The sequence below is a fragment of the Megachile rotundata genome, chromosome 2, assembly GCF_050947335.1.
Source record: "Megachile rotundata isolate GNS110a chromosome 2, iyMegRotu1, whole genome shotgun sequence".
NCBI lineage: Eukaryota > Metazoa > Arthropoda > Insecta > Hymenoptera > Megachilidae > Megachile > Megachile rotundata.
The window spans coordinates 16,856,634-16,873,810 of NC_134984.1; the positions used below are offsets into that span (position 1 = coordinate 16,856,634).

Genomic DNA, 17,177 nt, shown 5'->3' on the forward strand with positions numbered 1-17,177 from the left:
CCTCTCTGTTTCACTCTCTGTCCACCGAGTCTCTCGTACTTGTTACCTTTCTCTTTCCCTCGCGTTATTTGACAGCCCGTGCCACTAGCCTTTGTCTCTCTTTCGACGATTCCGACGAGAATCTACGAACGCCACTCGACGGAAGTTGCAACAACTACTCAGATTTCCTTCGGTGACGCGACGACTCAATTCGTTCTCGTAATTGCTCGTTGACGGGGCTCCGTTACGCTACACTTGTTTTTGATGGAGTTCTAGGTATTTTGGGAATGGCTGAATACTATTGGCCGTGTAACAACTCAATGGCCACATGTGGTACCTTCATATGTATTTCATAGTATTTCATATGTGGATGATTTGTACTTTACACATTACAAGACTTAATTTTTTTATTTCTGTTTATTGTTCAAATTAGGTACTAAATATTAAATGTTATATATTGTTTGTCATGTATCATATATCGTACTCCATGTATCACATGGTACTTTCATATGTATTTTATAGTATTTCATATGTGGAAGATTTTGTACTTTACACATTACAAGATTTAATTTTTTTATTTCTGTTTATTGTTCTAATTAGATACTAAATAGTAAATGTTGTATATTGTATGTCATGTATCATATATCGTACTCCATGTATCACATATCATATGTCACGTATCATACGTTATGTGCCACATGTAACATATCACATGTTATATGTCATATGTGATATATTATATAGAAAACATCAAGTATCATATATCAGGTATCGTGTTCAGTATCAAGATTTTTTTTTAATAACTTTAAAAAAATCCAACTAAATTTCCATGACTATATTAATACATTATATGTAAATGCAAATATAAATATAAAGATATAGATTTTAATTTTATGTAGATGTTAACAATATCCATTTAACATAATGAATAATAAATAAATTTCTTCACATTTTATTAATCCCCATCACAAAAAATATTAATCTCTCGAAACGTTAATTAATATTCGATGTCGTAATATCGGGTATTGAATACGTTGCCATTAAAATTAGTCATTAAATCTGTCTGAAATGATAGTTAATGTACAAACGCAATAAATTAATCGATGCCAAAGCTGTTAATATCTTTAATAACTGCTACGGGATTATGGGATCAATTATGAACTGGTATTTCGTGTTACAGCCGGGTTATGAACCTGTAATTAATGATTCACTATTACGATCTGTAATTACTGTTTTTACATCCGAAATTGAAAGGAGAAATTTCGTAAAATATGAGAATGAAATTAGAAAGTCTGTTATTTTATGATTGTAGATTTAGATTTTGGAAAATGAGCGATTAAAAGTTAGGCATCCATCTTCCTGGATAGAAGTTGATAAAGTAGTATGCAGATGGCAGCTCATTTAAATTCCGTGGCAGCCATTTACTTCCATTATAATCAGTTTGCTACAGGTTTTCATTAACGTGCTGTATAAATTTTCTATTTTTCAATTTTTTACTGATCTTTTAATAATACATAAATTTTCACATATAAGTTTACTTGTTCGTTAAAAAATACATACACAGTTACACATTATTGTACTAAGAAATCATCAAATATTAAAATTATTAAAAAATAAAGAAGTTTAGAACTTTTACTAAAAAATTTATAAAACTTCTCTTTTCCACAAGATTTTCTGTCAGCACGTTAAAATAATACGTCTGAATTTCTCCGTATCCTAAGTACATTTACTACGGCAAAGTCTTACATTTTCATGGCGTCTATAGACTCGTGTAATCCACCATAAACCTTTCACCTCGACGACCCGATGGTCCGCACGACAGGCCCTGAGGGTCTTTTCCGTGTTGTTGCGTGCCGTTGCTCGGTTCAAATCGCTCGAGATTAACTTTATTACAAGAAAATCCGATTAATTGACACTTGTAGCGCATAAACCACCGTCGTCACGCCGACGCAAACTTCTTTCCTCGATAGCTTGTTCCTTAATGCGAAAACATTACGTCCCTGCGGTACCACAATCTGCCGGATGGACTTTGAGATTGGAGCAAAAAGTCACGTAAAGGGTTGCAGAAAATCCCGCAGGAGTTTCGTGCAACCTCTGGTTTTTACGGGAAAGCCAACAAGCCAACGATATTGGCACAACCTTTTAATACGAATTGCTGTTTACTTCGAAATAAAATCGAACACGATAGTACAAGTTTTAGGATTAAGGTAAATTTTTAGGATTATTGACAAATAAGTGGAATTCTTATAGTTACGATGTTATTTATATCAAGTGTCGATATGACGAATTGTTCATTTAGATGTAGTAGATAAAATTTATTTCATTTATCTTGTTTAGTGAAATAATATTATTAAAATTATTTCAGTATTTGATATAATTGTGGTTTATTTTGTTTTAATACATTTACAGTTATAATATGTATAATCTTTTCATGTTAGAAATAACAAATAATGTAAGTGTAGGCTTGTGCAGTTCGGTGCGCATGCGCAGATCATACGGCGGCCATGCTTGCGCAAAAAGGTGTGCGCACGAGACAGCAGAGAAAATTTATGATATAGGCACTCTTCGAATTAAAACATTTTCGTTTTATTTAACCAAACAATTTTTATAAATTAAACAGTTTCTTTTAAAATACATACACGTGCTGTTTTATGAAAGTATTTTATTAAAATGATTATATTTTATTTGTCAAACAAGCTAACAAGTTACATACTAATATGTAAAACGAGTATACATGAAGTATGTATACATATTTATTTTCTACGACAGTGTATTAATAAAAATAAATGAAGAATAGTTTGAATTAAAATACAGATGAAATAAGTTGCCGTGATTGTAACACGTCGCGTGACTTGTTAAAGAATATAGTTTTGCCGTCATTCGTTTATCTTTTCAACACAGTTTCCTTCCATACATATTATCGTCTTCCAGACGGGTGAACGTCTTATCAGACAACGTATACAATCGTCCTGACAAGTTTCCGAGGGACACTGAGAATCCTGGCAGGACAATGCCAGAGGGTGAAAGTTTCAAGCTTACGGACGCTCAGATTCGCAACAGAGTCTGCAAGCTTGACACTTTATTGCTATCGCGAATTGGATCTGCTGTTTCCGCGTTTGCTTGACACTCAATATGAAGTTTCACGACCGTTGTAGGGGATCGTCGATAATTCCATCGAGTTACAGAGAAATCAACCCCCCATATCGACACCGTGCACCTCGTATCAAAATAAAAATCTCAAAAATCACTTCTCCGTTAAATAATTCCCTGTATAGCAGTAAATTAACTGACTATATTGATTTAAAACGTAGCTAGAAATATATCTAGAAATAGAAACTCAATACGGATTAACTTTATCTCCGTTCTCGCAAAACTCCGAGGATTTGTGCATCGAGAGGAGTATTGTTTTTTGTTTATTTCTCGTTGCGATTTTTCCGTTTAATTTTTTTTACTGTTTCCGTTCCTTCGTATATATCTTTCCGATCCGTTGCACGGTATTGTGGACAACGTTTGCCTCGCGTTCGTTCCCGCAAGAAAAAAAAAGATACTAGAACGACGAAGCTGGTTGCGGCGATGGAAATCCGAACCGCAAAGAGAAAATTAATTTCTTCGATGGTCAAAGGTCGATGAATTGTCCCCGAGCGAAACGTTCGCCAATGGCGTTTCAAGTTTCATTTTCTGATATGGATGGCTGCCATTTTATTAAAGGATTGTTCGAACATTTCATAACAATTCTAGGGAAGTAAAACAAGTTTTTAGAATTATTTATTTTAAATTTTGGATAAATGTATAAATTAAATACTGTATCAAGGTACTAATACTGTATGTATAATTTTTTAATAAATATATTCTCACGATAAATACACGAATTTAACTTGTCTGCTAAAACCATAAAAAATTTTTATTTTTAATACTATTAAATTTTACATTGAAAACATGCACACATACATTTTTTTTCATTATTGTATTTTGCAACGCATAATCTCATAACAGTAAGTTCTCTGTTCTACCAGGATATAATAAACTCTTGACTTGTACAAAGACATTTAACCATACTGATCGAAATCATTTAATGATAGCTCGTATCGTAGACTCAAGATTATTTTCTCTGAATAAAATCTCATCGTTCGTGTTTGTACGGATTAACCTATTGAAATATTCGTGCAATTATCACGTAAAATATGCAATTACTGCATCACGTAATTCCTTGCGCAACCATCCACAAGAGAATATCTTTACTTTACGTAAACGTTACGTAACTTTACATAACTCAGAAAATACATTATCTTTAATGCAAATAACAGAACACTTGTTACTTTTTTCCAATTGGAAACGTTTAATTATTTGCACGAACACATTTCTTGATACTTTGTGTATTTTCATTCACGACATTTTATATCAGTTATCAAATTTTTTTAATTTCTACGTCTATACATTTTTTTAGAAAAAATTTGAAAATTCAATCAAATTTAAAATTCCTAAATTCTCAAGTCCTCAAGTTGTCAAATTCCTAGAGTGTTAAATTCCTAAATCCCTAAATTCCCATATCACCAAAATTCTGGAGCTCCAAGTCCTTAATTTTCCAAAATTTTGAAACGTCAATTCCTTAAATCCCTAAATCCCCACATCAGGAAAATCCTGGAGCCCCAAATCTCTAATTTTCTAAAATTTTAAAACGCCAATTCCTTAAATCCCTAAATCTCCACATCACCAAAATCCCAGAGCCCCAAATCCCTAATTTTCCAAAATTTTAAAACATCAATTCCTTAAATCATTAAATCCCCACATCAACAAAATCCTGGAGTTCCAAATCTCTAATTTTCCAAAATTTTAAAACGTCAATTCCTTAAATCCCTAAATTCCCACATCACCAAAATCCCAGAGCCCCAAATCCCTAATTTTCCAAAATTTTGAAACGTCAATTCCTTAAATCCCTAAATCCCCACATCAGGAAAATCCTAGAGCCCCAAATCTCTAATTTTCCAAAATTTTAAAACGTCAATTCCCTAAATCCCAATCTCCTCAAAATCCTACATCTGAAAATCCTCAAAAAAAACTCAAAATCCTCCCTAAAATTCCTAAACATCAAACAACAGATTTCACCCTCATATTTTCTTTTCACTTAGATTTGCTCTCCACGATCATTTTCACCACATAAACGCTAACGGTCCAATAATCAAGATCGATACCCTCGCACCTCGAAGTTCGGTTCACAATCACAGTATTTCTCTTCCGTAAACTTTCTTTCACCCTCGATTATAATTAACGAACTTGCCGGTTCGTACCGACTGAAATTCTTCTCGCGCAAGAGCGGAAACTACGCTTCGTCTTCTCCCGAAACTTGTTCGTCGGGTTCCGGTTCCCCGGTGTGAATTATTGAAAATTTTCCACAACATCCCAGAGCACCGAACGCAACCGAGGAAACCGGCAAAAGCACAGGGAAGAATTCGGGAACAAGGAAACGGGTAATATGGATCACTGGTTTCGCGAGACGGTTTAACAAGGTGAAACGAGAGAGATGTAAATTATGAGCGAGAGTTACTCGCCGGGTATTGCGAGCCACGCTTAATTATAAAACCGATAAATTCATCCTGTGGGACACGGGACAGACGTCTGGAATCCTGGACGCTTGATAAATGAGACCCTGATCCCGACCTTCTACCTTATCCGACCCTCCTTTTCCTTCACTCTACTTTTAACACCCTGCTTTCTGTAAAGCTTCCATGAAAATCATTTTTTAGAACTTTTAGTGCACTTTTCTGGTAATTGGTCAGCGCAGGATAAATTGGGAGATAAGTTTATTTTGATCAGGGTAGATTTATGGACTGCAAGTTTGTTTTAGAGTGGGGGTAGGTTCAGAGATTGGACTTGAAGACGAGTTTGTTTAAGAAAAAATAGGTGGATGTGGGAATTGGATAGTGTGAAAGAAATTTATTAATGGAGGATGTTCGAGAGATATTATGGAGGAGGTTCGAAGAAAATTAGTATAGGATGTTTGATAGTCGTTCAATATTTTTTCAGGCATTTATATTTTTAAGGAGTTATATGGTGACATAATATTTGAGACATGAAATGTATGAATTTTTCTTTCATTTATGTATTGTTCTTTTCTGGCAAAATAAGGTAAATGAACCCATTATTTAATTTTATTAGAAATGATGATTAAAACAATGTATTGATCAAAACCTTAAAATATTCCAGTAACAGGTGTTTCATTTTATATTTCAGTATATAATAGTGACCATAATTATGTATCAAACTGTATACATATTGATAAAATATGATAATTTTCAAACGGTTACAAAAATGGCTACCAAAATGCATGTAATAATGCATTGTTAAATATAATAATATGGAGCTACCTTGTAGTACAAAATTTTTTTATGAAATCTAATGTAAACGATATTATGAATCATTTCGATAGCTCCCATTGAAGAATTTCAATCATGGTCAGTTGCGTGACCAACGATCGTGCACGATCGCTTTATATCGGGGTTAGTGATCCACGGTCGTGGAACCTGGTTCGATACGGTGCACAAAAAAATTGCGGTAATCGTAATAATCGCGGCCAAGGTGCATTAGGAAATGGTTATAATTACATTCTTAAGAAATTAACATAGCTATTCACCAAACCTCACTGACTGATATTTTCAAGAACAAGAACAATCATTTCATTACTCAAAATGGCAGATTTTGAGACATTTGAAAACGTTCACTGAAACATACTGGAGACATGAAATAAGTCTAATGTGAATTGATATGTTGCTCACATATGTGCAGATTATTATGACGTATCAGTGATGTAATTAATGGTGTAATATTGAGATTAAAAATGATTATGCTGATGTATGTGGACATATGTGACTATAATGTGATTACATACATATGTGACTACATATGTGACTACTCATGTGACTACATACATATATGACTATATATGTGACTACATACATATGTGTCTATATATGTCACTTCATATATATGTAACTACATATGTGACTACATATGTGACTACATACATATGTGACTACATATGTGACTACATATGTGACTACATACGTATGTGACTACATATGTGCCTATGGTCAAAATAAAATTTTTAATAATTAAACTAAAATTATTGTACTTTTGTTGCTTTTGTACTGTTTCATATAGTGTACCTATATGTGCTACAACATAGTACATTTGTAATAACAAATTATTTTTAATAATATAATATTCAAAATGCAACACTGTACCATGAAAGTACATAGCATTAAACAAGTGCATTAACAGTATTAAAAATAAAAGTCTCACTTAAATTATTCTGAATAAAAAATTATTATAAAAATATATCTAGTATGTCATTTGAAAAATTACTCATTCTTTTGTCAATCAATAGCAATCACTTGATTACAAATTTTTTAACAAACTGTGAGTACTTTATTGTTTCACTAACTCCATCACATATTACCTTTTCTCCCCGCTGAATTAAAAGAAGTATACAAAATATGGATATAAGGTACTCTTCATTCTCGTCCTCATCCGCTAGATCACCTTAAGAATGTCCAGCACCATTCTCGTATCCGATTCAATTACATTCCCTCTCGCAACCGAGATTGGTTGAAGCAATCGAAAGAATCAATTGAATCTCGAAATTCCAGCTTTGAAACGGTTCGTACTTTGAAGGGCTAAGCTGGAACTTTGTTCCAAAGTCAGATCGGTATCGGAGAAATTCCCTGAACGCAAGAAGCGTGTTTCTTCGCAATCTCGTTTAATTTATGCCGCACAATGAGCCGTTCGAGTAAGAGGAAAAAATATCGACTTTAAGCGTAAACGCATAACTTTTCCATCGAAACGGTCAAAGAACAATGGCATTTCGTTATTGCATCGGCAAATAAAGAAACGGCAGAACGATTCTCGGCAAGGTCTTTCCGTTGCATTCCCCGTGAGTCCCCCACCGCCCCCTTTTAAATCGATTGCTACGTGACGAATAGTGTTCCACTTTCTTTCTTGTGTACCTTTACTCCCAGTGAATCTGACAATTGATTGCATACAACCGAATCGGGGTTACGCGCGTGCAGGCCTTTGTCAAAGATGAAAAAACCGACGAGAGGAGAAAAACGAGATGCAATTGCTGTGAATTTAACACGTTCGGCTTTATGGAGGTTATCGGCAATTAACTTGTGTGTACGCTTTTCAGCTTGCTGTGTCAGGGACTTTGCTGAACAGCCTCGTTTGTTGGAAACGTCTTTTGACAGCAAGTTTTTCCTATTCAGATATTGAAGTACCGGTTGAGGTTGAGAGGGTTCAATGGGTTGACTGTTGGATGTTAGATTTATATTTTGGAGTTGTAGATTCAGGAAGAAGGGGTTTTCGGACTGTTTTGGGGAGGTGTTGTTTTAGGGAAAGATTTTGAGAGGTGACAGATCTCAAATTCTCTATCACATCAAGTTTTTGAAACGAATTTCTTGATTTTCAGGTTTTTGAATTTTTAGGTTAGGAAGTCCTGAAATTACTAAGTTACCAAGTTTGCAAATTTTATTACTTACAAAATTAGCAATTTTTGGGATACTAAATTAGCAAACTTTGAAGTTGCTAAATTTCCAAACTCTCAAATTGCGATCTTCTGAAAGTTTCAAGTTTATAAATATTTTTCAATATCATTTAATCCTTGAAATCTAAAACTTCTCACATTTTCGAGTTAAGTTAGGTTGCTTTTAGTTGCTTTTCCCAATGTTCAATTTTTGACTTAATTATTAAATTCATGATTGATATTCTTTTACAGTAATTTTTCCCAACATTTCCTAATAATTAATATTCGATTCTGTCATAAACAGAAATAGTGACATATGATTTTTGTACCTCGAAACTTCGAAAGAAATACGGTGCTTTGTCAAATATATTCCAATCACGTCGGCAACATATTTTACTATGTTAATACATTTCGGTAAAAAAAATTAGGATTCATATTTCACTGTCCAATATGTTTTATTCAATTAGAGTATGCGGTCATCCGCAAAGCAAACATGTATATGCATTGTATTTACGTACAGTTCCTCACAAAAATATTTGGACACTGCACTGTTAAAATAATATTTGTAATACCAAAATTGTTCAAACTTTTATTAAATAGTATTTTAACAAATTTTGTTATTTTTACATATTTTTGTTTTACATATTTTACACTGTTTTCTTCATTATTCATATTATTTATATTTTCAAATAATTAATATACAAGTAACTCTATTTAAATAAGTAATTAGATAATACATGTTAATACGTATTAATGCATATAACAATATTTGATAAACATATTTAATTGTAAGAAAATGGAAGCGAATGTTCAACGTTCACTCACATATAGGTTATGTGACAATATAACAATAAGTATATCAATAAGTTAAATAATATTCAAGTTTCATAAATAATATTTTAATCAAAGTATTTTGTGAGTCATCCACGATAATGTATCTCAAGAATAATTAAAAAAAAGTGATTAACTATAAATTAATCTAGCAATACCTCATTTGATGATGTGTGTAGGTTAGGTTCACATGTATGCATTTATTTATTTCTTTATTACTTACATTATATTTTCGTCCTCTTCGTATTATGTATTTAATAATATCATTAATATAATTACATATTCATATTTATTTATGTTTACTCATACATTTATGTTCAATTTTCCTTATTGACTCATAAAACCTTCCTACACTCTAACATATATACCCCAACAAAGAATATATTCTTTTAATGACAACGTCGTATACAAACATCACAGTGTTACCTCACAAAAGCGAATTCATTTATTAATAATTTGGAACGCAAACGTCCAAATACTTTCGCAGGCAGCTGTACATACACGTCTGACTGAAAATATTTAAACCAGACACGCCGATTAATCACCGAAACAGCAATCATCGATAATCTTTTTCTCCACGCTTCATGCCACGTTTATCATTGCACTTTTTGCATGGTTGCACGCTTTTCATCATGCACGGCCCACGGCACACACGTAAATACCCCAATGAAAATCGACCTACCCCGCTTTGTGCATCCGAACAATTTAGGAGACACGTATAATAATCGAATACATTTTTGATATCCTATATTGATACAACCTCTACCACACTCGCAAAATAATCAAAAATGTTAGACGAGTTAACAACAAATATTTATTTGCCACAGAAAGAAAAATTGCACTTGCAATTTTTATATTTTGTCATAAAATTTTATACTGTTAAAATCATAAATTACGTATTTATTTAACAGAAGAATGAATTTTCTGTTATTATAATTTCTTGTTCTCTTTCAAAGCCTGTTATGAAATCACAATATTTTAAATAAATTTTTGAAGCAGAACATAATTTTTCTCCTGTTACCTGTAAGGGATGAAAAATGTCCTCGCAAAATAAAAATTGTGCACGAAAGGAAATATTGGATGCAATAGCACAATATTTAATAATGTAAATCTACAATAAATTAAAAGTCTACCTTGTAAATCCTGAAAAGAAAAGACCATATCTATGTGAACTAATCGCGCAAAAGAGCAGAGAAATAAATCATCGTTTCGTTTTGACTGACGTCCGCGGAGTATTCGCGTAAGCGAGTAATAAAACGAAAGAAAGTAACAAAAACAAGAAATCGTGAAGATCTCGAGGGGGTGCGATAGTCAGGTGTCACGCCATTTCGAACCCCCGCAACGCAACGATTACGCGAGGGGGTTCCGAGCCTCGCTTGAAATCGCCTCGGTTGACATTGCATCACGAACCACTAACCACATTATTTATGCCACCTCGTAAAACTTGTGGCGTGCCTAAACACACTACTCGTTGCCGTACCCTTCTACCAAACAGTTACACGGACCGGAGAACAGCCTGAACTTCTCTATGTAAACTCCGCCACCTTCGGCTACACCTGTCTCGCCAGCTGTTTCTATCTTAGGGGTTGATGAGTAAATGATATGGGGTCATACCATCGTTGGTGAATGTTTTATTTTGGTTACAACAGTGTATATGGTAGTTGTATTGCAGTTTCAGTTTTTGGGAGTGGAACTTTGAGTTCTTGGTATGGGGGTTTCAAGTGTTGGGTATAAGGAGTTTCAAGCTTTAGGGACAAGGAGTTTCAAGTTTTGGGTATAAAGAGTTTCAAGCTTTAGGGACAAGGAGTTTCAAGTTTTGGGTATAAAGAGTTTCAAGCTTTAGGGACAAGGAGTTTCAAGTTTTGGGTATAAAGAGTTTCAAGCTTTAGGGACAAGGAGTTTCAAGTTTTGGGTATAAAGAGTTTCAAGCTTTAGGAATACAGTGGGTTTGGAGTTTATGGTAGTTGTACAGTAATTTCAGTTTTTGGGTGTAGATCTTTGACTACTTGGATGTATAAAGGTTTCGAAGGTTGGTTATGTAGGAGTTTCAAGTTTTAGCCATGTGACAAAATTTCAATTTACTGTTGTACAAAATTAACCTTCACCCTACATCAGGTTGTTTTAAATTGAATTTAAAAAAATGTAAAAACATAATATCATATGAAATGGTCTTTATAATGATATCATAGTGGTCACTATTACAATGTCACAGTAAAATGGTCATCTTAACAATGTCACAGTAACATGGTCATCTTCATGAACATCTTTGGTATTCACAAATATAATATTAATAAATATTTTTTTTCATGGTTTTCTTGCAGTTACCATACTCGATGGAGTTGGACTACGACATCGTAGGTGTACCTGGCGGTGTTTCCGGAGTAATGGCATTGCTTCCTCCCAGGGTGAACGTATCAGCCAGAGGGGAAGTACCAGTCACCTTGCAAGTCTTCAGGATCAGGCTACCCTGTTCAGGACTTGTCAGCGCTGAAATTCCTTTGGCTTTGAGGTTAAACGTCACTGCCCCTCCTGCCACTAAATACAACGACACTATTCTTGTCTTTAAGAGAAACAAGATTTGTTTGAAGGGTAAGTTCATATTAATAATTAATATCACTCATTGCTCCACATCCTTGAATGCATTACACTATTAATACTCTGAGACCCAGCGATGTGTCCTACATCCCTAAATGCTTTTTTTAATCCCGAATGCCTCACATGTCTGAATGACCCACACTACTAATTGCCTGAGACACAGTGAAGTGCTTCTAGCATGGAATGCCTCATATCACTAAATGACCCACGCCACTAGTTGTCCTGTGAAGTGTTCCATACTCTTGATTATCCCATAACCCTAAATGGCAGCACACCACTAATTGTCTGAGACCTAGTGAAGTGCTTCTACCATTGAATGCCCCACATCCTTAATGACCTATCCTACCTGTGGTCAATGACTCAGTGAAGTGCCCCAGATCTCAGAATGACCTATACTCTCGAATGTCCTGTATCCCTAACTGACCCACGTCACTAGTTATCCAGTGAAGTCTTCCAGACCCTTGAACGTCCCATACCTCTAAATGACCCACGCTACTAATTGTTCGAGACCCAGTGAAGTACTCCTACCCTCCAATGCCCCACATCCCTGAATGACCCACCCCACTAGTGGTCTATGACTCAGTGAAGTGCCCCAAACCCTCGAATGCCCTATACTCCTAAATGACCCACAGCACCAGTTGTCCAGTGAAGTGCCCTATAACTTCGAATGTCCTATACTCCTAAATGACCCATACTACTAGTTATCCAGTGAAGTATCCCAGACCCTTGAATGCCCCATAACTCTAAATGACCCACACTACTAATTGTCCGACACTCAGTGAAATGCTCCTACCCTCCAATGCCCCACATCCCTGAATGACCCACCCCATTAGTGGTCTATGACTCAGTGATGTGCCCCAAACCCTCGAATGCCCTATACTCCTAAATGACCCACACCGCTAGTCATCCAGTGAAGTGCCCCATAACTTCGAATGTCCTATACTCCTAAATGACCCACACTACTAGTCATCCAGTGAAGTGCCCCATAACTTCGAATGTTCTATACTCCTAAATGACCCACACCACTATTTATCCAGTGAAGTGTCCCAGACCCTTGAATGCCCCATACCTCTAAATAACCATACCCTTCATTACCCCACACCCCTAAATGACCCACATCACCAACTATCCAAGACCTAGCGAAATACCCCAAACCAGCTTACATCTCATATCATATATTTTATACTTCATATCATTTGCATCTTATATTTCCACATCACTGTACATTACAATGTGTCATATTTATCACTCATATCTCACTTCTTAATTAGTACTAAACACCTATACTATCTCCGTAAGCATTTTCCATATAAAACAAGAATTCCCAAACTCAATAAATTATGTCCAGCATAAAATATTCCACGATTGAACGTATCACAAACGACTTCTGATACTATCACGGCGTTTAGACCGTACCGAAAGCAATTAAAGCTGTAAAATGGTAATTTATAGAATACTATTAGAGGCGTGCCACGGTTTCCTGCATTCTCGAAAACGCGTCAACGAGCGGATAAAAATCCGCTCGTGCGTGTATACGTCACGCGTGGAACGTGTAAACCGTGTCAACGTATTCGCATACAAGTATTTTAACACCGTGCCGGTCTGTCGATAATTACTTGGTTTACGTAATCGCGAATTTAATTAGTACGTTCACCGTTGAATGCCTTCGTTACAGGCGACGCAATTTTCGACGTATTCGCGATTAAAGCGAAGAGAAATCGCTCGAATTCGTTTCGAGACTCTTTCGTACGGATCGTGTGTGCTGTAAGTGCGATTTGTGCACCTTTGTGTAACGCGAAATTGACAACAACGTCGATGCATAATTTGTGAAAGAGAATTTCGTGCATGCGAGTTCTACCCTCTGTGATATTTAAGCCCTCGTGAGAATCGGGTGGTTAAAGCTCGATTTTGTCGACGGGGTAATCTCGTTTGGTTACATGGCTGATAGGGGTTGAAGTATGTGCTACAATACATTTTTGAGATGATAGGATACAGAGAAATATTTTTTAAGTATATAACTTGCACGATGGAAATTTTTAAGGTTAATATGGATTTGGAAATTTTGCACTTGTCAATTTTGTAATTTAATAATTTGAAAATTAATGTAATTTCTAATTTCAAGGATTCTAGTTTTGATGCAAGGTTTCTAGTTTTGCAATTTGTAAATTATTAGGTATAGCTTGTAGTTTTATCTGCTCATCTGCTTTCGCAAAATTCGTGAGAAATTAATTATTTCTACCAGCTCTGTTTAATTATATACAGTAACAGCAGTGTCGAAGAAAATAGCTGCCTTATTATGAAGCGTTAAAATTAACCATGAAGGACGAGGGAAAATAGGTTGTGTGCACCTTCACTATTATAATATTTAAAGAGGAGAGAACATTACCACATCCATAAGTAGCTGTTCATTTTTATTTCACATCATATTTACATCTTGTCAATTTAAATTTCAGTCTTATTTACTCTAAATAATTTTATGATATCTCTTCATCATCTTTTTAACTTAAACTTTCATGTACGTCTCACTGTAAATAATTATAAAATAATGTAAAACATTCTTTCTGTACAAACATATATACTCCATAAATAAATAAATGATTACAAAAGTGTAGACTTACCTCATAAAATGCTCCAACGATGCTACAGTATACAAGAGTATACAATAATAAGCTACAGTACACAATAGTAAGACAAATAAAAGAGAAGAGCAAGAATTAACCGAAATCTTTGTAGAACATTCCACATAAATAAAATACTATTGTAATACAGGAATATACTCGAACGAGGAGTAAACAGAAAGAGGAATGAAATAAGAGAAAGAAGAAGAGAACGAGCAAGAAACAGGGAGAATTAACAGACGCTGATCCGAATCCGGTTACCGGCACAGGAGACACTACAATGAAAAGCAATCCGCCGAATAAAATTGAATCTCGTCAGGAGTTGGTGTATTTAATGAAAGAGAAGAGAAGAAGGATCTCACCGAGCCGAGATCAAGAGGATCGACCGCGTAGAAAAGTGAAGTGGCGAACAAGAAAAAAAGAGGGTCGGCTATGCGGTAAAGAGGGAAGAAAATAAGTAAGCGGCTATGAGACGAGAATCACCGACAGGGAGTTTCCTTCTTCTTTCACTACCACTCTGCCAGGATTTGCTTTTCTTCGTGAACCTGTGCTGTCTCCTCGTGTACCTCGTTGCCGAAGACCTGCTTCTTAAGAGATCTTGCAGAAATCCGAAATCGTCTGGAGACCACTCAAAAATAATCGAATCTCCTGCCCTCTGCGACGCTCGGTACCTTGATAGGATTCTACAGGGTGTTTCATTTATGTTGCAAACTTTATTACTATTTTTTAATACTGGAAGCAGGATCTAAATGGAAGAATATTGAATTTTTGGAATTTTATGAGTCGTGAAATTCGGCTGGTAATTTCTTCAGCTGCTTTTAATTTGGGATTTTCAAGATTTGCGATTACTGTACTTGTAATTTTTTACATTTTTCAAATTTTGGTACTTTTCGAGTTTTTGTAATTTTTAAATTTTTGTACTTTTCAGGTTATTGTACTTTCCAAATTTTTGTACGTTGCAAATTTTTATAATTTTTCAAGTTATTGTACTTTTCAAGTTTTTGTACTTTTCAAATTTTTATAATTTTTTAAGTTATTGTACTTTTCAAGTTTTTGTACTTTTCAAATTTTTGTATTATTAACATTAAAAATTTGGTGTTCGACTATTACTTCATTTTGAATATTGAATGTTTCATGTAACGATGGTATTCTTGCATCAATGATTTTTCACATTTTTGAATTTCTGTAATGTACGAATTATTAACATTAAAAATTGTATGCTTGACTATAAATTGATTTTAAATATTCATGAATGTTTCATGTAACGATCCTTGTACTTATGACTCCATATTTTTAAATTTCTGTACTGCTCGAATTATTAACATTAAAAATTGTATGCTTGACCATAATTTGATTTTAAATATTTATGAATGTTTCATGTAACGATGATACTCTTATATATACGACTTTTCCCATTTTCGAATTTTTGTACCACTCGAATTATTAATATTACAAATCTTGTCTGCTTGTAATTTCATTTTAAATATTTATGAGTAACATTTCGTATAACGATAATATCAAATTCTGTCGAGTGAAACAATGGTAATACAATCTTCAGCAAACATTTATTTAACATTTCATCGCGTTACAGCAATATGGAATTTCATATCGAAAAACAACATACACGAAGCAATAACCGATGATAGAAACGCAGATTAATCTTTTTATAAATGGTGAATCATATTCCCTCGTCGATAAATCAACATTTCCTTCATAAATTCATCGCGACAGATTTACATCAAATGTACAAAAAAATTGATTTATCGTTACGTTATTGAAAATGTATTGCATTTTAACAGATTTTTTTTTAACCGCTATTATTGTTTTATTGAATTAATCGAGGTGTGAAGTAAAATATTGGGTTGCGAGATATATGTATGTTACAGTAATTTCAGAATTTTCGAATTTTTAATGTTATTTATGTACAAACATAATTGTTATTAAAGTTATAATAGAAATGAAGTAACAATAATTATAATAAAAATTAAGGAACAATAATTATAATATAAATTAAGGGACGATATTTACAATAAAAATTAAGTAACAATATTTACAACAAAAATTACACAACAATAGTTATAACAAGAATTAAGCAACAATATCTACAACAAAAAGTAAGAAAAATATTTACAACAAAAATTACACAACAATAGTTATAACAAAAATTAAACAACAATATCTACAACAAAAATTCAGCAAAAATATTTACAACAAAAATTACACAACAATAGTTATAACAAAAATTAAACAACAATATCTACAACAAAAATTCAGCAAAAATATTTACAACAAAAATTACAAAACAATAATTACAACAAGTACTAAGCAACAATATTTACAACAAAAATTATATAACAATAGTTACAACAAAAATTACACAACAATATTTACAAAAAAAATTAAGCAAAAATATTTGCAACAAAAATTGCACAACAATAGTTGCAACAATTATTCCAAAAAATAAGTAAAATTATTAGAAAAGCTTTTAACAAAAATTAAGTAATGATATTTACTTCGGTTACAATAAAAATTGATGTGACAGTAGTTACAAGTATTAAGCACTTAACCTAATTCGTGTGTATTGACCGTGTCAACAGAATTTGTTTCAACAGAGAGTCCACTGTGACCCAGGACGGGTC

At 33.9% G+C, this 17,177-nt stretch overlaps 1 protein-coding gene across 1 annotated transcript in view; it reads left to right on the top strand.

Annotated features, from left to right (window-relative positions):
- LOC100879837 (tyrosine-protein kinase Dnt) overlaps positions 1-17,177 on the top strand; it is a 95,962-nt gene that overhangs the window by 51,481 nt on the left and 27,304 nt on the right. The window contains exon 3 of the mRNA XM_003699673.3: positions 11,647-11,914. Within this exon, the coding sequence (XP_003699721.1) occupies positions 11,647-11,914 (268 nt within the window). The remainder of the gene's footprint in view (positions 1-11,646; positions 11,915-17,177) is intronic.